Source organism: Gymnoscopelus braueri, assembly GCF_963280865.1.
Source record: "Gymnoscopelus braueri genome assembly, chromosome: 21".
Lineage (NCBI taxonomy): Eukaryota > Metazoa > Chordata > Actinopteri > Myctophiformes > Myctophidae > Gymnoscopelus > Gymnoscopelus braueri.
This window is the reverse complement of record NC_137623.1, coordinates 11138929-11160726: the sequence shown is the minus strand read 5'-3', so window position 1 is coordinate 11160726 and position 21798 is coordinate 11138929. Positions and strand designations below refer to the sequence as shown.

The window sequence follows — 21798 nt, the reverse complement described above, 5'->3', positions numbered from 1 at the left end:
TCCACTCCTTCTTGTAAACAAACATGTCGGAACCCGTAAATCTTTTTACAATAACCGCCTTTTTCAAACTTTAGTAGTTATTTTAGTCTCAGATCTGTTAAAACAGCGAGGGACACAGCACTGCGCATATTGGCCAAACACACTCTTGGACCCGGAAGTTGTTCTGACGGGGAGAATACGTCTTAACGGCTTAACAGCAGAACTGCAGACAGTCCGTCTTCCTTGCTTAGGTACTACGTTTAGTGGACAATAAATTATATCGTAGATATAAAATGGGATGAAACAAACTTGAAACAAAAAACACTCCCAAAAACAATGGTGCTACATTATCCCATATCTTTCTCACTCCTGGGTTTCACTATTGCTGTAATAGTCCAAAGGTCAGCATATATACAAAAATAATATAAACTATGTATATAGGAGGACCATCATTAAAATATATCAGATTTGTGACAGATGGGGCAAAGCAAAACAGACCTTTCCTTCAAAAGTTAATCCAGAGATCCTCTACAGTGTACACAGACATAAGGAAATCAAGCCATGCTCTGCAGACTAAAAAACCAAAATAAAAACAAGACAAAACACACACATTAAAAAGCTTTGGACTTGAACTTGTATCACACACAAACATAGGATTAAAACTCAATCACTGATCTCTTCTTGCCAGTGTTTGCATATTGTACTGTACATAGTAATAATGGCGCATTCGGCTGTTCATTGTAAACTGGCAAACTGGTAGATTCAAACAGATGATATACATTATACTTGTATTATACAAGGTGTGAGAAAACGTTCTGGGTGCTTGTTCGGCTCTACAAAGTACCGGCCAGTTTCTGAGGTAGAAAATTCAATCAACTGTAATAATTTAATGTTTCTTTGTTGGTTTAGTCATGTATTGGGAATCAAAGTAGGCCAATATGCCACCCCTGCTAACATCTGACGTCGTTTCATGCTCCTATGGGTTAACCACTTAAACCCTATATGATTCAGTTGACCGGGGTCCCCCAGGGGTCTATACTGTACTTGGTCCCCTCCTTTTTTCCCCTTCTAAACTAAATCTCTTCGGGGAAATTATGACATACCCACAGGGACACTAGGGTTCATGTGGTTAAATGGCTGTCACGTGTCATAGACTATTAGACTGTGCATCAATGATATATCTGGATGCCATGGCTAGTATCAATTACGTGGATGGCTGTTTTTAGTTTTTTTTGCAACGTTACAGTGGTAAACATGAAAGGTCGCCAGTTTACCAGTTTAAGACAACTGCCTAAACTCAACTGTACTCCATTCTCCACTCTCTAGCAAATCTGTACAAGGGTTATGACAGGGACATCTGATATGTTCATCAAGAAATTCATGGCTTTTAACCATCCAGTCCCCACCCCTGAGGTGCAAACCAGCCAATCCAGTGTGCTCTTGGGGGGCCTCGGCTCCGCCTACTGGGGCAGGACATCAGGAGGAAAGAACCAATGACGTGACAGGACAGGACAGCAGGTTTCTCGTTAGGCCAGCTAACACTAGAGTTCACCAAACAGTTTGTTTTATCAGAAGCGCCACCAACATGATGAATAGAATAATAATAATAATAATAATAATAATAATAATAATAGTAGTAGCAGTAGTAGTAGTTAAGATTTCAGTGCAAGACGTAAATGGCTACTTGTTTCATCGTCACGCTGTTTGTCATCGCTGTTTCATCTTTGTCGGCCATCGAACACTGGATACAGCAGTAAAGGGATTTGTCTACAGGAGAGCAGTTACTGTGTGTGCGTGTGTGCCAGTGTGTGTGCGTGTGTGTGTGTGTGTGTGTGTGTGTGTGTGTGTGTGTGTGTGTGTGTGTGTGTGTGTGTGTGTGTGTGTGTGTGTGTGTGTGTGTGTGTGTGTGTGTGTGGTCATGCATAGAGGACCACTAAACTGGTCCAGACCAGGTCAAACTGTATTATTTTCCATAAGAGGCAGAGGTCCTCTCTACTGTGTGTGTGGTTGTGCCGTGGTGGAGTTCACAAAGCTCCAGAGGCCTGTCGGGGAGCGGGACAGCCGGAGGAGGGTGAGGCCTCGACACTTTTAGTCCCGAAGCCCAACGACCAGTGTGTCCTACTTTGAGAGGTCGGAGGTGAATTGTGGAGGTGAAGATAGCTTGGACAGGTGTCCGAGAGGGTCGAGAGGTGAGAAGAAAGCCTCCTTTTCCGCCTGCAAAGCCCTGCGTCCATCTCCAAAGTGCTCAACGGGGGACAGGGGGGCGGGACAAGGAGGGAGGGAGGGACCACTTCAGTCAGAAAAAAAAAGTATGCCCTCTTTTTCTCTCCCTGTAACCCATCCCTCCGTCTACCCTCTCTCCTCCCTCCTCCGCCTCCTTAGCTCCCCCCAGGGTGGGAGCTGTGTCTCTGTGGTGTCCGTGAGTCCAGAGGTGTCCGTGGTTCCTGGAGGGACAGCCTCCGCTGGGCGTCGGCCTCCAGGGAAGACGCCGCCGCCCCCATGCTCATCATCTCCGACCCGAGGTCTATCCCCGCCCCCAGACTCGAACGAGTCCCAGTCTGGGACCCCATTACCGCTCCGGCCCCTAATTCCAGCCCTAACCCTGAAGCCCCAGCCGGTCCTGCCCCCGTTCCTGGAACGACCCCACCCCCAACGCCTCCGACTCCGGACCCCAAAGCCAGCTCCAGCTCCAGATGCTGCCCCAAACTGTCCACTCCAAACTGGGCTTGCTGGCTGATCAGCGATGGGTCCTGGGGCGCCAAGGGAGAGTCAAGGGACTTGGTGGAGAACTCTTCAAAGTCCTGGGGGTCCAAGATCTACGGGCGAAGACAAGAGTGGGGGGGGTCCCAGTTATCTCTGAATCTCTACACATGTAAGATAAGAACTCCCTAGACATACTCAGCTAACGTTACAAGGAAAACAGCTTAAAGTCAGTTTTGAGCAATATAAATTATGTAAAGAGGGAGAAATAGTTGTGACCAAAAACTTTCCATAAATAATCCAGTCCATGCACTCGAGGTAGGTTTGAAAAATGTAAAAGGCCTTTTATTCAATGGGCTAGAATCATTACACCAAGCGTGTTTCTGTAGGGTGTAGTGTACAATATTTATGTCATATTTGGGGTCATAACTCCTCCTCTGTCTTTGTCTTTTCTTTTTTTTTAAAGATATCTTTTGGGGCTTTTTTCTGCCTTTATTGATAGAAACAGCAAACTGACAGTAAATAGGGAGAGAGAGATGGGGAGTGACACGCAGCAAAGATCGTCGGGATCGGAAGTCGAACCCGCGACACGCTGTCAGGTGGCATTAGCAGCCTAGGTGCCCAGACGGCTACGCCAGCCGTCCGGGCCGTCTTTGTCTTTTTCGAGCACCCAGGCTCTTCCTCAGACCCTGTTGGTCCGACTAAGAGCCTGGTGATTCAAAACGTTAACCACCAAATACATTTAGCAAACGGTAATTCAGGTGTGCAGATTTTATTTATTTCCATTAAATGTTGAAGTTTTGATCCAGCACCCAACCTGGTAGGTCTGGGAATGAGTGTGTCTTCAGCCTTTTGCTCATCCTACTAAAAAATAGCAGATATACAAGCTCACAGCACGGCACCAAGATCTGCTATTTAAAAACAAATCCCTGTTAAAATATTTTTGAGATGGGGGGTTCGCATCCAAACATATCATTTTGGGGGTCCTTGACATGAAAAATATGCTGTATGTACCTGTGATAGTGAGGCCAGGCTGTCCGTCTCCAGAGGTGTAACAGGCTGAACCATTCTGTCTCCAGGACCTGGACCAGGGTATGATGATGATGATGATGAAGCCTGCACACATGTGGGACATCGTCAGTTTCAGCTGGGCTGGAGCTAGAACTGAATCTATTACTGTAATCTCCAAATTCATACACATACTGTAATATAGTATACTGTATATCGCTGTCAGGCACAAACGGTTACTTTTCAGAAAATGTGTGTGTGTGTGTGTGTGTGTGTGTGTGTGTGTGTGTGTGTGCGTGTGTGTGTGCGTGTGCGTGTGTGTGCGTGTGTGCGTGTGTGTCTTTCTACCTGAGGTGGAGAGGACACAGCGCTGTAAGCAGGGGGAACCAGGGACATCTGTCTCTGTAGCAGCTGCAGGATGGATCCAATATCTGTTGTCATACGATTCTCCAATCTACACACACACACACACATTCCACACATCATTGAGAGACAACACCAGGGAAGTTAGATAGGAATCAAGAATGTTGTGCCATTGGTAATAGCAAGGATGCTAGCTCGTGCCAGCAAGGATGTTGCAACTCCGGCATATTGGGTTTTGCGTAATACTAGCATTCTAGCTGTATATTCCAAATGTGTACAAATGTGTGCATGACTATTTGAAGACAGATTTATGCATGTGTGTGTCTCTAGCTCATTGGTTTTCAACCCTTTTCATATCAAAGTCCATTATGTATTCCGCATTTGAGCCACGGACCACCATTTGACGAGATTTAGCCTCTCAGACCCAAAAATATTTTGTTATCGTTGGATAATATTTTGTCCACAATTCCATGCTGTATTGATGTGGTACCACATAGGAGAGATAACAGGCAAACGTTGATCAAAATGACAAATCTTTAATTAAGTAATGCAGATTAGGGGTGGGACGATATGGGTACCTCACGATACGATATATATCACGATATTAGGCCCACGATAACAATATATACCACGATATCTGAAAATATCGATATATTGCGATATTACGATATATTGCATGAAATTTCACCAACGATATATCACGATATCTGAAAATATCGATATATTGCGATATTACGATATATTGCATGAAATTTCACCAACGATATATCACGATAGTCCTTGTATTCAATTCATAAACACGTAAAATAGCACCAAACAGTTCAAAATCATCATTACACAAATACAGAGTAGGAAAAACAACGTATATCACAAACTTGGATTTTTTTTTTTATATCGATTTTTATCAGTATATCGGCAGTATATCGTGGGAGAAAGTATCGCGATACAGGTACACGATATATCGTCCCACCCCTAATGCAGATGTTTAACAATAATTTAACTCTTGAGAGCGTGAAATGAAACCAAATGGACCCGTAAGGGTCCATTTGGTTTCATTTTACGCTCTCAAGAGTTAGAGATCTATAAGGGTCCATTTGGTTACCAACTCTCCATCATTTAGCTGGGGTCCACCTGGAACCCCCTCAAGGACCACACTGGTGGTCCCCGGACCACTGGTTGAGAACCACTGGTCTAGATGGAGGTTGTGTGCATGCATGCGTGTGTGCGTGCGCGAGTGTGTGCGTGCGTGCGTGAGCATCCTGCCTGTTGAGTTGCTTCTGCAGCAGGTCCAGGCGGTGCTCCAGCTGGTTGCGTTGCTGTCGGCTGAGGCTGTGGAGGGGCGTGTTGAGCGGGGGAGGGGTGGGGAGGCTGCAGCGAGGCAGCTCCTGGTACTGACGGCCGCCGCGGCTCTCACCCCAGAAGTTGAAGATGTTGGACACGCCCGAGAACGCACCTGAGAGAGAGAGAGAGAGAGAGAGAGAGAGAGAGAGAGAGAGAGAGAGAGAGAGAGAGAGAGAGAGGGGGAGAGGGAGAGACTCAGAGAAAGGTTTGTGCACGTTGGAGGGCAGTGGTGGAAAAAGTACTCAGATATTTTACTTAAGTAAATGTAGCAATACCACAATGTTGACATACTCTGTTACAAGTAAAAGGCCTGTGTTCAAAAATGTTACTTGAGTAAAAGTACAAAAGTATTGGCATCAAAATATACTTAAAGTACCAAAAGTAAAAGTACTAGGATGTTTGAAAATAGCAGATCTACAAAATAGCCTATGTATGAAATAGGGCTAAAGTGATAAATGTATGTTTCATAATATCATAATTTATATCTGAAAAGTAACTGGTGACTAAAGTTTTCAAATAATTGTAATGGAGTAAAAGTACAATATTTGCCTCTCAGATGTAGAGGAGTAGAAGTAAAAGTATTGGGAATTGTAGATACTCAAGTAGAGTACAAATACCAAAAAAATTTACTTAAGTAAATGTACTTAGTTACTTTCCACCACTGACAGAGGGACAGCGATTGTTTCTTTTCCTGTGAAAAACACATTTCCTGTTCGATAACAATGAACGTGAACAGCATTCTGCTCTATTCTATTGTCTTACCTGTGAGGGCGTTGCAGGTGTTTCCTGTCTGGGGGTCTCCCTCAGGGTTCTCGTTGAAGTTTAGGGGCGTGGCTTGATCTTGAGGGGTCTCCACAGTGGCAGACAGAGGGACCACAGACTCCTTCCCCTTGTTAAAGACAGTAGAGTCTTAATTGTATTACAGTAAATAAGATGGCAAAAAAAGAGCACCATTCACATCACTTTTTCAAAACCAAAAATGTAATTGCAAGAGCAAACGTGATGCCAGATCTCTGTCACCAATGGCAGAGTAACAACATCACAGTGTCTCTCCATGTCCTTGGGATGATATACTTTGCAGATGAAGGCTGAGAACAAACACAGCAACATCTAAAGCCATCTAGGCTCTTAAACAAACGGATTCTAAGTGATCTGCTGTCACTGGCTTTTTGGAGGTAGCAATTATCATTAGCGCATTTGGGGTTCCCAAACTTTTTCAGCTTGAACCCCAAAAGAGAAATTTGGTGCCTTCTCAGGATCCAAATCTAAAAACAAAAAAACAACAGTATGAATCTGACCACATAGGGTGCGGTCACACCGAACATTAATTCTACCTATGCGGGTGGATTGTGCCAATGCTTTTCAATGGGAACGGAGCGGTTTGTTGCCATTTATGGATTTCTGCAACAAAAAAAAACGCTCTGTTCCCATTGAAAAGCATTGGCAGAATCTGTCAATCCGAAAGGTAGAATTAAACTTTGGTGCGACCGCGCCCTTTAGCATTATTTCAAACATTTCAAAAATAGTAATCTACCAGAGATTGTAGATCTGTTATTTTTGAAGATTTTTTACATTTCTGGAAAATATCATAAAAAAGTGTAAAAAAAACAACAAAAAAAAAGACAAAAACAAGGAAACCCCATAAAAAGTGTCTGTGACCCAAAATTGGTCACAACTCTTTGTGGGAAACATTGCGTTAGTGTGTATGTAGAACTCTTACCTCATCACCACTGGAGTGGGAGGAGACTGAGCTGCGACGCTCCTCCCACTCTGGATTCAGCATAGCCTGTTTGTTGTTGGCGGCCGACTCCCTCCTCTTTCGCCGCACGTGCTTCTTCTTTTTAATCTCCCCAGCGTCTGCACTGTCTGGAGGGGGACGCCAGCAGTGGTGGAAAAAGTACTCAAATGTTTTACTTAAGTTAAAGTATCAATACTGCAATGTAGTATGTACTCTGTTACAAGTAAAAGTCCGGAATTCTAAATTTACTTGAGTAAAAGTACAAAAGTTTTGGTATCAGAATGTACTTAAAGGGATACTTCACTTTCACATAAAATAAACATTTAAAAAATATATAAAAAATAAATGAAAAAAGTAATGGAAAAATCACGGCCCCCTCACGCATTAGAGTGTCCTACTAATGTGTGAGGGGGCCTTTATTTTGCCATAACTTCTTTCATTTTTTTAAAATATTTTTTTTTAATGTTTATTTTATGTGAAAGTGAAGTATCCCTTTAAAGTACCAAAAGTAAAAGTACTAAAATGTTTGAAAATAGCAGATGTACAAGCTCACAACGCGTCGCATAGCGACGCGTTGTGAGCTCGTAGATCGGCTATTTTCAAATGGTCTAGGTATAAAATAAGGCTTAAGTGGTTAATGTAATCATTTTCATATAATTGTAGTTGAGTAAAAGTATAATATTTGCCTCTGAGATGTAGTGGAGTAGAAGTAAAAGTATAGACAATTGGAAAAACTCTAGTAAAGTAAAAATACCTCAAAATTTGACTTAAGTACCGTACTTGAGTACACCACTGGACGCCAGATGGAACATGACAAATGTGTCAAAGATGGCCGATACATAACAATTAGGATCGCTCGCATGGACGCGTTTAATTATCAAACCAATCAATTACATGGTTAGTGCAACTCAATTACAACCCAGACACTCGAGATGGTTTGTTTGTTTTAACGTGTGATGAATGATCCGCTCAGGGCGGGCCGACAGCTCACCTTTCTCTGTGCGCCGTCTGAACGACAACTTGCCTCTCCGCAGTTTGTTGAATCCCACGCCCTCTGAGTCGCCTGAATCGCCTGGAGAGCCTGGGATCATGTTGGTCTGAGTGGATGAAACGTGAGATGTTAAACAGTCTTTTATAATCAAGGTTAATCGTAGGGCTGGAATTGTATTGTGCAAAAAAAAAAGTCAACAAACCCCATAGTTAGTTACAGTGGTGGAAAAAGTACTCAAATGTTAAAGTATCAATACTGCAATGTAGAAATACTCTGTTAGAAGTAAAAGTCTGGAATAAAAAATTTACAAAAGTATTGGTATCAAAATGTACTTAAAGTACCAAAAGTAAAAGTACTAAAATGTTTTAAAATAGCAGATCTACAAGCTCACAACACGTGGCGATGCTACGTGTTGTGAGCTTGTAGATCTGCTATTTTCAAATAGCCTAAGTTTAAAATAGGGCTAAAGCGGTTAATGTATGTTTTATAACGTAATAATTTATATCTGCAAAGTAACTAGTAACTGAAGTTTTCAAATATCTGTAGTGGAGTAAAAGTGCAATATTTGCCTCTGAGATGTAGTGGAGTAGAAGTAAAAGAAAACTGTAAATACTCCAATAAAGTCAAAATACCTAAACATTGTACTTAAGTACAGTACTTGAGTAAATGTACTTAGTTACTTTACACCACTGGTTAGTTAAATACAATACATTCAGCTGGTGCTCCGGGTCTAAATTATTCTCCAAAAAAGAAAGAAAAACTACAGTACAACAGTACTGCGAGTACGGTTTAAACTCACGTCACGGAGGTTGAATGTGATTTCCAAGTTGGTCCAGAAATTGTCACAGAACTCGGGGTACATGTCCAGGACCTCCAGAACATCTTCTCTGTGGATCTTATGGAGGTCACAGTAGGTCAGAGCCCTCACGTCAGCGTTGGACTTGCCTGGTCGGGCGTACAGGTTGATGGGCTCCCCGAAGATGTCATTTTTCCCTGTGAAGTAGAGAAGGTTAAAACTTCGAAGAGCCTGATTCAACTAGGGTTAGTGCATGGTGTTTCTTTAAATACACGATGCAACATTTTGCTGATTCAAGGCAATAGTAGTAAGACTCTATGTTCACCAGTAGAGGGCACTATCAACTAATCTACAAATCACACGACACATTTTTGTGAGTATGCAGTCCTTATTAAAACATTCAACAGACAGTTTTTCTGTTGGTTTAATCTCTTAGAAGAAGTACTCTACTGTCAGAGGAATTCTCTACCAAAACAAACCACAAACTTAGATAACAATGAGTTACGCAAAAGATTCCTCATAGGATCTCTGTAAAAGAGATGCTGTAAGCTTTCTTTGGTTTAAAATGTGATTTAATAGGTCTCTATGTGCACCAGAGGTACAGGGGCAGCTGTTCTGGTTGCCCCCATCAGGACAGCAGGTTTCTAATTGGAAGACAACCTGCCTCACAATTATTACGGGAATATTCCTGACCTCTTTTGTTTTTTCTTGTGCAAGCAATAAAATATCACATGTGTGAGATTTTATCACTGAGATGCTCAATTGGGTGCAGTCCAGTGCTGTAAAGTAACTAAGTACATTTACTCAAGTACTGCACTTAAGTACTTTTACTTTACGCAAGTATTTCCAATTTTCAATACTTTTACTTACTTATTACACTACATGTCAGAGGCAAATATTTTACTTTTACTCCACTAAAATTATTTGAAAACTTTAGTTACTAGTTACTTTGTAGATTTTGATTATCATTACAACACATACATTAACCACTTCAGTCCTATATACATTTTGGCCATTTGAAAATAACCGATCTACAAGCTCACAATGTGTCACGATGCGACGCATTGTGAGCTTGTAGATCTGCTATTTTCAAAAGATTTTTATACATTTGAAAACTTGCGAAATGGGACATTCTGCATAATGAGTACTTTTACTTTTGTACGTTAAGTATATTTTGATACCAATACTTTTGTACTTTTACTCAAGCACATTTTGAATTCCGGACTTTTACTTGTTACAGAGTATTTCTACATTGCAGTATTGCTCCTTTGTGGGTACTTTTTTCCACCACTGGTGCAGTGCCATTAAAATGAGTGAACCCCAACACCTCCATTCGCTGTGGCGCTTGACAACGCTTGTGACGGAAGGTGACAGGGCATTCGCTGCTAGGGCTCCATTTCTGTGGAACCAACTCCCCCTGCAAATTAGACAGGCCACTTCGGTGTCCACTTTAAAAAATCTTTTAAAAACTCATTACTATAGAATGGCCTTTAGCTAGAAGGAATAGTCAGCTATAGTTTTCTGCTTTCACTCTTATTTTTGGTCTTATTACTTTTGTATGGTTCCCTTGTTTTTAAACTTTCCATCATGGAATTGTTTTAAAAATTTCCATTATTAAATTGCCTTAATATTTCCTGTGTATGTATTGTATTTGTATTGTTAAGCACTTTGTAAACGTGTTTTTGAAAAGTGCTATATAAATAAAGTTTATTATATATTCCTCATAAAAAATAAACACCAAAACAAGCCACCATCTGAAAAAAAAGTATACTTTCTTTACCTAAGATGGCTACCACCACGTCCCCTCTCAGGATCTCTATGGACCCTCTGGATATGAAGTAGATCGCGGTGAGGACATCTCCGGCATGGACCAGCGTGTCCCCGGGGGGCGCATGGGTGGTCTTGAACTTCATGGCCAGAGCTCGGAGGCAGCCCTTGGTGGAGCCTTTAAAGGCCTTGCAGTTCTGCAGCAACGTGCGATTCAGGTGGAGGCAGATGTCAGCCTGGAGACACTCGGGGAAGCCTTTCAGCACCTGGCGAGGAGAGGAGAGGAGAAGCAGAGGCGTCATTTCGGGAATACATAAGGGGTGTCAAAAATAAGTTACCACTTAACCCATTAAGACCGGGAACGCATCATTTTTAGATTTCTTTGGGCTATTCAAAAATAGCAGATCTACAAGCTCATAGCGCGGCGAGGAGAGGAGAGGAGAGGAGAGGAGAGGAGAGGAGAGGAGAGGAGAGGAGAGGAGAGGAGAGGAGAGGAGAGGAGAGGAGAGGAGAGGAGAGGAGAGGAGAGGAGTAAGGGGGTAAACAGCAGAGAAGGAGGGAAAGGGGAGAGAAGAGTATACTGCAATAGTACAGACGAAAAAGGGAGATGGGGATTAGAAAGGAAAGGAGGAAAGGAGGGAGAAAACCCATTACATAAACAGTGATATATGGTAATAGTGCATTTTATTGTACACTGTAGGGAAACACAAAATACAGCTTTCATGGTCATTACCGTAGTTAATTAACTTTAAGATAAACATTGAGGGATTTAAATGTGAGATAATACAAAATAAGAAGTCCATTTGTTTGCTTAAATGGTCATCTGAGATGTTTAGATACGTCACTGCTAAGTGAGTCAAAGTCCGATGGGTGTTGAGAGAAACAGAGCCGGCAGGAACGCAGATCCTGTGCATAATTAGAATGAATAATGGTTGCAATTTTAATGAGTTCTGTGAAAATGGGCTGTTCTGTTGTTCTGCAGCTCATTGGCCCAGAACCAGACGTGACCTAAAACACTCAGGTCACCTCAGCTATGTATCTCTATGATTCTTTCTCTCTCCTCTCCTCTCCTCTCCTCTCCTCTCCTCTCCTCTCCTCTCCTCTCCCTCTCCTGTGAGACTACTTAGAATGTATCTCACACACAAGGCTCTTCTTACGTTTTAGAGTTGAGGTTAAAGACAAAACATTATGCCGGGTATTCATTTAAGTCACACTTGAAAACTCATCATTCCACACGTCTGCCTCCTTTGAATGAACGTGTTGTTATTCTCAACAAACTGTGGTAGTATTGCGATGTTCTTCACAGGGTCACAGGGTTATGCTGAGAGAGACAAGTCGACGTTGTATGTGTTGTGGTTACCGAAGTGGTGGATGGACTGGTGCAATGGATATAGCTATACGTTAGGTTCTACAATATACTTAGAGCAATTCTCTTCTACTCTACAGAACAAGTCAATATCTTTCATCACGTATGATTTCTCTGTTCCTTTTTACTTGACCATGCTTTGGTTCACTGCACTCAGGTCATCGTTCCCCCTCCACAGCTGCAGTTTACCATATGTTTATGGTAAACAACATATGCTTACATGTTTATATGTTATGATCACTTTGTGCATGCAATATGGTTGCAGCTGAAGAAATATTTGTGTGTGTGTGTGTGTGTGTGTGTGTGTGTGTGTGTGTGTGTGTGGTGTGGGGTGGGGTGCAGTGCAGTAGCGCCATGCACATGCTTCCGTACATACAGTTGTATTCAATAATTGTGCATTCAAACAGCAGATGTGCATCTCGTACTCTCAGTCTTATCTTCAACTTCATCTTAAGGTCCTTATACACACTTGGTGCGTTTGTTTTGTGCGATTAAATGAGTACACAGATTCTACATACAATGCAAATACAGTATGCCGCCAATAAAGTCATCAACTATATGGATAGTTTTGATACGAAATACTCACTGGCGATTTAGAAATTGTTTATTCGTCACCCCCCCTGTGTGTGAAGATCTGTAGCATGTATCATTATTGTTCCTGTGATAAGGACTAAAGCGGTCACGGCTAATTAAGCACTTTCAGCCTATTTTGGGCATGTCATTAGGCAAACATTTAAAAAAACAATGAACAGAATGCGAAACAAAAATGCACAGAAGTTGCAGATCAACTATTTCCCACAACTTTTAATGCAATACTACAATTAGTATAAACAATTATATTTTGAATATACAGTGAAATCTGGTATCTGTATTTAACCCATCCTAAGTACCAGGAACAGTGTGGGCAGCTACGGGGGCAGTGCCTCAGGGAGCAGTTAGGGGTTAAGCTCAGGGACACTTCCACACGTAGACCAGGGCACAAATCAGGGACCTTCTGTTTCCCAGGCGGCCTCTCTAACTACTCAGTGGTTAAATCAGTCATATGCCTTGCACCTGAAATCATAATCATTAGAGCAAACACGGTCCCACATCCAGTCGGTTCTCTACGTGCACGATGCCAGGCCTTGACAAGAACCACTTAATGAGGCAAGAGAGCAGAGGGAGACGCAGGGGCGTAGCTTCAGATAAATCTATGGGGTGGCAAAGTAAATGACGTAGGGACTATAATAGGCTGTTTAATTTATGGTCGCAGTCAGACAAGAGCATGTGTGACTAACTAGCCGGATGGGAAATAACACTCACGTTGATGCATCCGACTGTTCAGGGATGTGTCGTGCGGAGAAAATTAGAGGGGAAGGGGCTGAAATGTCCAAAAGGGCACATCAGTCGCCGGGCAAAAAAGATGTTGTCGACATTTCTGGCTAGATTTAGAAATCTGGTTAGATTCTATAGGTTCATCATCTTGGTTCATCATCTGAACCAAGAGTTGAGATGATGATGAACATCAACTTTGCACCCAAAATGTTATGAGGTTACTTCTGTGCTTCTGCGCTTCTGCATGAAACTGTCAAGACACTGATTAGATTTATATGATCCAGCTGGCACTTCAGAACGGAGTCTCACTGCAGTCATGAATATAGATGTTCAATGCCCTTTTGACTACGCCTGTTCTTTTTACACCAGCACCCCCAAGATTAAAAAAAAACGAGGTTCCTCACCGCCCAGAACAAATTACTTAGATTAATACTAAAACACGATCCCATAACTCACCCAGCACATTTTGAAAGCCTGAAATGGCTCAGAGTAGATGAGAGAGTGACCCAAATCAAGATGTGCATGGTGCATAGGATTTTGAATAAGCTCTGAAGTACCTCAGTAATTTTTTTTTTTACAGAAGTCAGTAATGTTCACGACCACACTACAAGGGGGAGATCCCCCTTGTATCTTAATGTATCTTGTATGTTAAGGGGAAGCAGAGTCTGGGTCTAGATTTAGTCAAGTGGATTGAAATACCGTACCTGTTTTTTCTTTGTCAAGGCTGGTATTTCATTTCCATTTCTTAATAGTTGTTACGTATTTATATATAGTTTTGGAATTGTTTTGTACTGCCCCCGCCCCCCACCTGTTTTTCTCAGGTATCTACCCCCTACCCCCAGTGTGGAAGGCACATCCACACTTTTCCCACAAGGACATTTTCTTGCACGTATGGGTGCTTGGACTGACATGCACAAGGACACGTTTTTGTAGCACCATTGGGTGCGTAGACTTGAGTGCAAATACACCGCAACGGAAATAAGACACTAGCTTTCTTTTGTTTCATCCTTTTGATAATGGTGTGACAATATATGTATTTTACATTTATTATATAAGAGGTCGAAGTCAAAGATTTATTTAAACCAATTTCTGTTGTTGTTATTGTAGCCAGAACTTGGCTACAACAAGAACAACAAAAATGTAAACAGTTTAGAAAAGTATTGACACACCATGTGGAACATCAAATCAATGGAGGGTGAAAATGTCTGCGAGAGAAGAGAATGAATAAATAACTAAACCCATGGTGCTTGTAAAAGCATGCTGGGTTTTCTCTTTCTGTGTGATATAACGCAACGTTGGAGTATGAATCATGCAAGGGTACAAGAGTGTGTGGATGTCAAGTATGTATGATCTACTATGAATGTGTGAGTGGTTGTGTGTCAATGCTTATAAAAGACTCATATCAACGCTGCTGGTAGCATGCAGTGTGTGTGTGTCACTGTGTGTGTGTGTGTGTGTGTGTGTGTGTGTGTGTGTGTGTGTGTGTGTGTGTGTGTGTGTGTGTGTGTGTACTGTGTACAATACAGATCTATACATACCGGTAGTGTGAATCACAGAGTTTGGTTCACTCCGTATAATCATGCATGTTGAACAACCCATTGTGTTTGTGTGCTGACAGAAATGACTCACAAGATTTAAAGCAATGTGCGTCTGCATCCCAGCAATCATATTGATTCATATGCTGAAATCGACCTACCATTGTGTTATGTGTATGCATACTCTGCCTGTGCATAAATACCTATAGTACTACAATATATAAACCATGTATAAGTGCGTGCGTGCATATATACGTACAGTATGCACGTCTGTGTGCATGTGGGTACAGTGGGTTTTCGATTTGGGGAATGATGCAAGCTGTTAAGACTCCTCTCCAATCTTTGTGACTGTACAGGATAGATGCGCATTGCCTCTAATACACCAATCGTGTGTGTGTGTGTGTGTGTGTGTGTGTGTGTGTGTGTCTCTGTCTGTCTGTCTGTCTGTCTGTCTGTCTGTCTGTCTGTCTGTCTGTCTGTCTGAAATCCATAACACTCCCAGTGATTGATTTGGACCACAAAAGCTGATATGGTAGCCTTTGAACCTGTGCATTTATGTGAACATGTGTAGCAGGCATTCTGTGTGTGTGTGTGTGTGTGTGTGTGTGTGCGTGTGCGTGCGTTCACACGTAACACTCACAGCGTTCATGTCGATGCCGTTGGTGTAGGACCAGGCATGTTGAAAGTATTCCTCCAGCCTCTGTCTGAGCGGGTTTGGGATCTGGTGGAAGCGGATGAACTCCCGCACGCGGAGCATCTGGGTGTGGTAGCGCGCCGTTCCCGAATACAACCTCTGAATGATGGCCGACACATTTCCAAAGATACTGGCATACATCAGGGCTGGTGGGGCGGTAGAAAAACATAGGAAGGGAACAGAATATTAAACTGAACATGCTACTGCTACATTCAAACATGTACACGGACATAATCTGACACATTAAGCCCAAGTTATACATAGTTGCGCTGCGATGCGCTGCAATGCGCTGTCAGCTTGTAGATCCGCTATTTTGAATATAAAACAGAAAAGTGCGCTCCTCTGAGTGCAGGTCTCCGCCAGGCCGGGTTGCCTACCCAGGGCCCGCAAACTTTGGAAAGCAGACAATTGAATTGGTATATGACATGACTTCAGAGATAATGTGTACCGAAATGTGTATTTTGAAGAAAACGCAAAATGGCTGAAAATCGAGTCTTGCACAAATGGCCCGGGCCTTTATGGGGAGTCACATCATGATCCAAGGAATCCAGGGAGAAAAGGATTCTGATTGTACAACCTACGGTTGAAGAGTTATCGGACAAAACATAAAGCGGCCTGATATAGCGCCACCAGGAGGCCGATTAAAAAGATTAGGGGCACTCTGGGCGCCGCACACGGCTACTCCAGATCATGTTGTTTGAAACACCTTGCACCCCAATCAATATGCATGTCTAAAAGGTCCAATAACAACGCTGTGGTCTACTGTCCTGCACTTGGCAACACACCCGGAAAAGAACAACACTGCAGTTCATTGACGTCAGCTCAGCTTCACATTTAACACTATCATTCCCTAATAGCTGGAGCTGCAACTGGATACTGGACTTTCTCGTCTTCAGGCCAGTCAGTTAGGAGCCGGGTAAAACCTCAAGCACCGACACAGTTGGAGTCAGACTACCGGCTCTCCCCAGGGTTGCGTGCTCATGTCCACTCCTGTTCACCTTGCTGACTTGTGACTGTTCTGCCAGGTCCAGCTCTAATCACATCATAACATTTCGCAGACGACAGTCTGACAGTGGTGGGTCTAGTCACGAGAGGTAATGATGCACAGTACAGAGAGGAGGTGGAGCAACTGGCCATGTGGTGCAACAACAATAACTTATCCTTAAATGTGTATAAATGTGCAACACATTCTCACAGATAGCTGTCAGTTATTGCCGCTCTGTCATGTTCACTCCCTAATGCGTCACTATAAGACTACAAAAACTAAAAGGCACGCATTGGAGCTTCAAAGACTACTCAAATCAAGGGATTGGACAGCTGCCTCGGTGGCTAACCTGGTAGCAGTGCTTGGCTAGTATGATCATGGGAGATTGTGGATACTAGTAGTATCCACAATCTCCCATGATCAAATCCCACCATGAGGCATATCTTTGTTAGGATTAGGGTTAGGTACATTTTTGTGAGGTTAGGGTTAGGGTTAGGTTTAGGCATAGTTTTGTCAAAATGCGACGTCGCTATGGCGTCCCGTCAGGTCAAAACTTGACGTTTCAGGGCTACTGACAGAGTGGCAAAATGTGACGCCTTGGGAGAGAGAATTGCTTGAAATGTGGAGATGGTTATTAGAGCCATTGAGAGCATCCTGGTGAACTACATCACTGTCTGGTATGGGAACTGTACTGCAGCTGACCGCAAGTCCCTCCAGAGGACAGTGAGAGCAGCAGGAAGTCGGCCCAATCAGTGGTTGTCCAGAAATCTTACAATAAACGCGCAACATCTCTGGATACGTGCGTATGTGCATATCTGTACTTCACATATCTCCTGAACCGTCCGACAAATTGACTTCAAACATTATAAATCTACACATTTTCTATATCTATCTGTCTGTGTCCCTCTTATACCCATTCAATATGGAGATGTGTCAGTCTGTCTGTGTCCTGTTATGCCTATGGAGATCCCTGATGTCATCCATATGACATCATAGTACTACTGACATCATGGACTGGCCTCCAAGTATTATGTAATGGGTACTGCACTAAATACTCTGACAATGGGTACTCTGACATAACCAGAGGGGCATCGTTCCCTAGTATCGCCCTAGTACCAAAAAAGAGCTGATAAAGCAATTCAAATGCATTCTCTAAGGTCTCAAAGAAGAAAGAATAAAATGTTTTAGAATATATTTGAGGTCTCTTTATTTTAACAGTGTGGACCTTTGTTTTAGCTCTTGCATAATTTGATGTGCACAGTGAGTTACTAATAAAGTAGCATATTAATAATAAAAGGGATATTAAAGTCTAGATTATGAAATAGATATCGAAATATATTACAAATCCCTTTCTGTTGAGTCAGGGCGACACGGGGGCTCAAGCAGTAATTAACCGTACCAATAAATTTAATGTCATGGGTTCAAAATCTGTCTGATACCTGAACCGCCTGTTATCTCCTTGCTCCCTTTCTCTCTTTACTGTTATGTAATATAGCACCGTTTCCCAACCCGGGAGAAGGGCTCCCTTTGGGGGGGAGGGGGGGCTTAGGCCTCGTCTGTTTTGGAGGTAGTCTAACATTTGAAAGAGATTGTATAAAACTATAAATTTGGGGTGATTAGATTGTCCAAAATATAAAATTGTTCAGGATTTTCCAAGTTTCAAAAATAGTGAAAATAGGCAATCCACAAGCTCACAACGCAATGCGACACATTGTGAGCTGGTAGAGCGGCTATTTTCGCTATTCATCGTACGAATAGTAGGGCTTGAATTGTTAACTTGTTTAAAAGAGGGGCTCCAACGAAAAAACGTTTTCTATAACATACCATTTCTAGCCATGTCAGACGCACAGGAAGTAGTACATGTATGTAATGTAACTTTTCCATACAGTGACAGACTTACATCCTATGAGCATGACGCAGATGGAGAAGATCTTCTCAGAGTTGGTGTTTGGGGACACGTTCCCGAAGCCCACGCTGGTCAGACTGCTGAAGGTGAAATACAAGGCAGTCACGTACTTGTCCTTGATGGAGGGTCCAGAACCTGCCATAGAAGAATCACACCAATGACTTCAAACATTTTGATCATTAAGTAGTTTAACCACTTAAACCCTATATACGATACTTCACAGCGGCCCCATCCTTTTTTCCCCTCAATCCCAAGGGTCCTATTTTACAACCGGTGCAAGACGGCGACCCTTTGTCAAGTCCCACCCATGGTCGCACCCATTGGTTGCTGTTGCTTGGTCTGACAAGAATCCTTTCTCTCCATCCACTACCATTGAAAAAGCAGTTGCCTCTGATATTTAATGTATTCAATTCTTATTTTAAACTAAAAAGGAACACATGGATTCGGGTGCAGCATAGTGACTGGACATAACATGTTTTCTTCCCCAAAACTAGATATTTTTCTAGTTTTTTGCAAACTCAGCATAAACAACTAGAAGAAACCAGGGCGGAAGGAGCCTGCTGGTTGGTTGGTCAGGGACTAATCAGAATGCTGACAACGGGTACGTTTTATACCACATGGTATAAATCAAAATGTTCTTGCGCCCATCTTGCATCCATGGTGCCATGGGGGTGGTCTGCCGCAATGCCATACATATTGAGAGAAGAGTCAATAAGCGATTATGCTTTAGAACTGTGGGTCTTAGAACCAATACAGGCCCTCAGCGCAGTATTTCCATACAATTAAAAGAGCACATTAGGGAGCACAACGCCCACACACTGCTTGCAATCAAAAATCCATCCAAACGGCAGATAAACCATTTTCAAGCACTTGGTTTTTCATTAATCCTATTAATAAGAGATAAAACAAAAAGTTGTTCGTCTCCAAAGATGAGCGGTGAGGAGAGAGAGAGCGGGAGAGAAAAAGAGACTTTAATGCTGATGGAATTAAATGCACTTTAGAAAATGTCATGAATCAATAGCCTCAACTTTCTTTATCCGTATCTGTCAGCAGTAACAATGCTGTTGAAACATTTAAATCCCGCCGTAAGTCTCATTATAGAAAATCTGTCATGTAATGATTTTCCCTCGAAATGCCAGTTTCCCTCGTCTCCTGAAATCATTATCACATTATTAACGCCGCGTTGTGAGCTTGTAGATGGGCCATTTTCACAATTTGACATACAAAACAGATTATAGGGTTTAAGTGCTTATGACAAGAGACAGGACTTGACATTTCAGTACCTGTGATTCACAGGCCCAAACTTTTGCATTAATTTTGATTGTTTTCGTACAGTGTGAGACAGCGGAGGAAGTGGTCCCACGGTGAGAGTAGATCACCGGTAAGTCGGATGATAATAAAACCTTTAATCTTCTGAAGTTGTCAGCTATGACATAAAGTAGCAAGCAACGAGCCCATTTAAAATCCAGTAATTGCAACGTGCTATTGAATCGGAAAAACGTAATTAACGCGTTACTTCCAACAGCAACGATGTTTTCTCAGTACCTGGGATGGAGTCATTGTAATGTTTTCCAAGAGACTCTCCCAGAGAGTGGAGCCAACCGATTGAACCATTCCTCTCTACGCTGCCAATGGCATACCTGGACAGAGTAAAGACATAACATATCATTATTGATTTCAGCAACAATCAAGGGTTCATACTGATATATAGATGTATTATATTATGAATTACAACATGCACATCCACCTCCACAACATGCTACTGAGATATGTTAGAGGATTATAGAGCCCGGTCAAATGTAACTGAATGGAGAGAAGTCATTTAAAGGGACTACACCATTTTTTGTGTGTTTTTGGTCTCCCCTACCTCTCTTCTATCCCCAAAAATACCCCCCCCCCCCCTATTTTTGTACTTTTTTCCACACAGAACCAGGAGATAACATGCATACAAACTGGCTCAATAGCGCCTGTGCCAAACAGGACAATGTGGTATTGCGGGTGAAAGTGCTTTATAAGCCAGAGAGAAGTTAGTTGGAATGAGTATATCAGAGGCTTGATTTAGGCTCAAACCTTTTGAAAAACGTTTGAGGGACATAAACAATATGATATTAATTTTTATTGAATTATTTGATGAGTTTTCAGGCAGTGGCATTCTTGTCTTTCTAACTGTCCAGTCAAGGGATGAGATAGACCTTTGGTTCTCAAAGTGGGCTCCGCCCCCCCCCCCCCCCCCCAGGGGTCCTTGGGGGGGTTCCAGGGGGTCCCCAGGAAAATGTGTTAATATAGCATCACAATAATTTTAACCACTTTAACCTTTAATATTGGCTATTCAAAAACAGCAGATCTTGTAGATGAGCTTGTAGATCTGCTATAAAAAAATTTTATCAAGAAAATCTGCGCAAACCTTTGAATATATATCTTTTAAAGCAAACATTTGTAACTCAAATCTTTGCTTCTGGGGGTCCCTGGAACAAAATATTTTGAGATGGGGGTCGGCGGCCAAATACATTATAATTTTAGGGGTCCTTGACATGAAAAGGTTTGAGAACCACCGAGATAGACGACCGACACACCAGGCGATCCGATTAACCGCCCGGCAGCGAGTCTAGGAGCTGGATTGGGAACCGCCGTCGCGTAATATCCTACCAGATGCAGGCCAGCCAATGAGCGATGAGGGCGAAGGTGCACATGAGGAGGAAGAGGACGGCGGCACCGTACTCCGAGTAACGGTCCAACTTCCTGGCCACGCGGACCAATCGCAGCAGGCGGGCCGTCTTCAGCAGACCAATCAGAGTCGTGGTCTGGTGAGGATAATTGAGAAAAAGTGGGGGGAGAGAGAGAGAAAGAAAGACGAAGAGAGATTGAAAGACCATGACAAGTAGAGAGACGAGAGACATAAAGAGTGACAGAGAGAGAAAAAAAGGGGGGGGGAAAAGATCAAGATAATGGGGGCACCCTGCTGTTTGTTTGCAAGAAGGTCCTGGCCTTGTCCAGGAGTGATTCAGTGCAGTTGAGGTGGTAAAGCCTGACTGCCATTCAATACTTGTTCTTGTCCTGTCCATGCAACCAATAAATAACAGCGATACATTGTGTGCAAGCAACTAAGCGTGAGTGCAAACAGTACACCATGGCTCTCCAGTGAGGGCCTGAAGCCAAGGATCGATGCGGTTCAAGTACACCCTGGCCAAGCTTTCACTACACCAGGATTATTTTGTATTCTATATTATTGGCCCACCAGTATTACAAAACAAAATCAGGACAAAAGCAGTTTCTTTCTTCTGCCATAACAGATTTCTTTTAACATATAAGAGCTCA

General features: G+C 42.6%; 1 protein-coding gene across 1 annotated transcript in view; it reads right to left on the bottom strand.

The window, feature by feature from the left end:
- Positions 1–259: 259 nt before the first annotated feature.
- kcnh2b (potassium voltage-gated channel, subfamily H (eag-related), member 2b) overlaps positions 260–21798 on the bottom strand; it is a gene marked incomplete at its 5' end in the record, with an annotated part of 298481 nt that continues 276942 nt past the window's right edge. The window contains 13 exons of the mRNA XM_080418186.1: positions 260–2795; positions 3694–3795; positions 4036–4141; positions 5314–5503; positions 6154–6280; positions 7112–7257; positions 8121–8226; positions 8920–9113; positions 10697–10949; positions 15539–15738; positions 18478–18618; positions 20029–20123; positions 21130–21284. Of these exons, the coding sequence (XP_080274312.1) occupies positions 2358–2795; positions 3694–3795; positions 4036–4141; positions 5314–5503; positions 6154–6280; positions 7112–7257; positions 8121–8226; positions 8920–9113; positions 10697–10949; positions 15539–15738; positions 18478–18618; positions 20029–20123; positions 21130–21284 (2253 nt within the window). The 3' untranslated portion in view covers positions 260–2357. The remainder of the gene's footprint in view (positions 2796–3693; positions 3796–4035; positions 4142–5313; positions 5504–6153; positions 6281–7111; positions 7258–8120; positions 8227–8919; positions 9114–10696; positions 10950–15538; positions 15739–18477; positions 18619–20028; positions 20124–21129; positions 21285–21798) is intronic.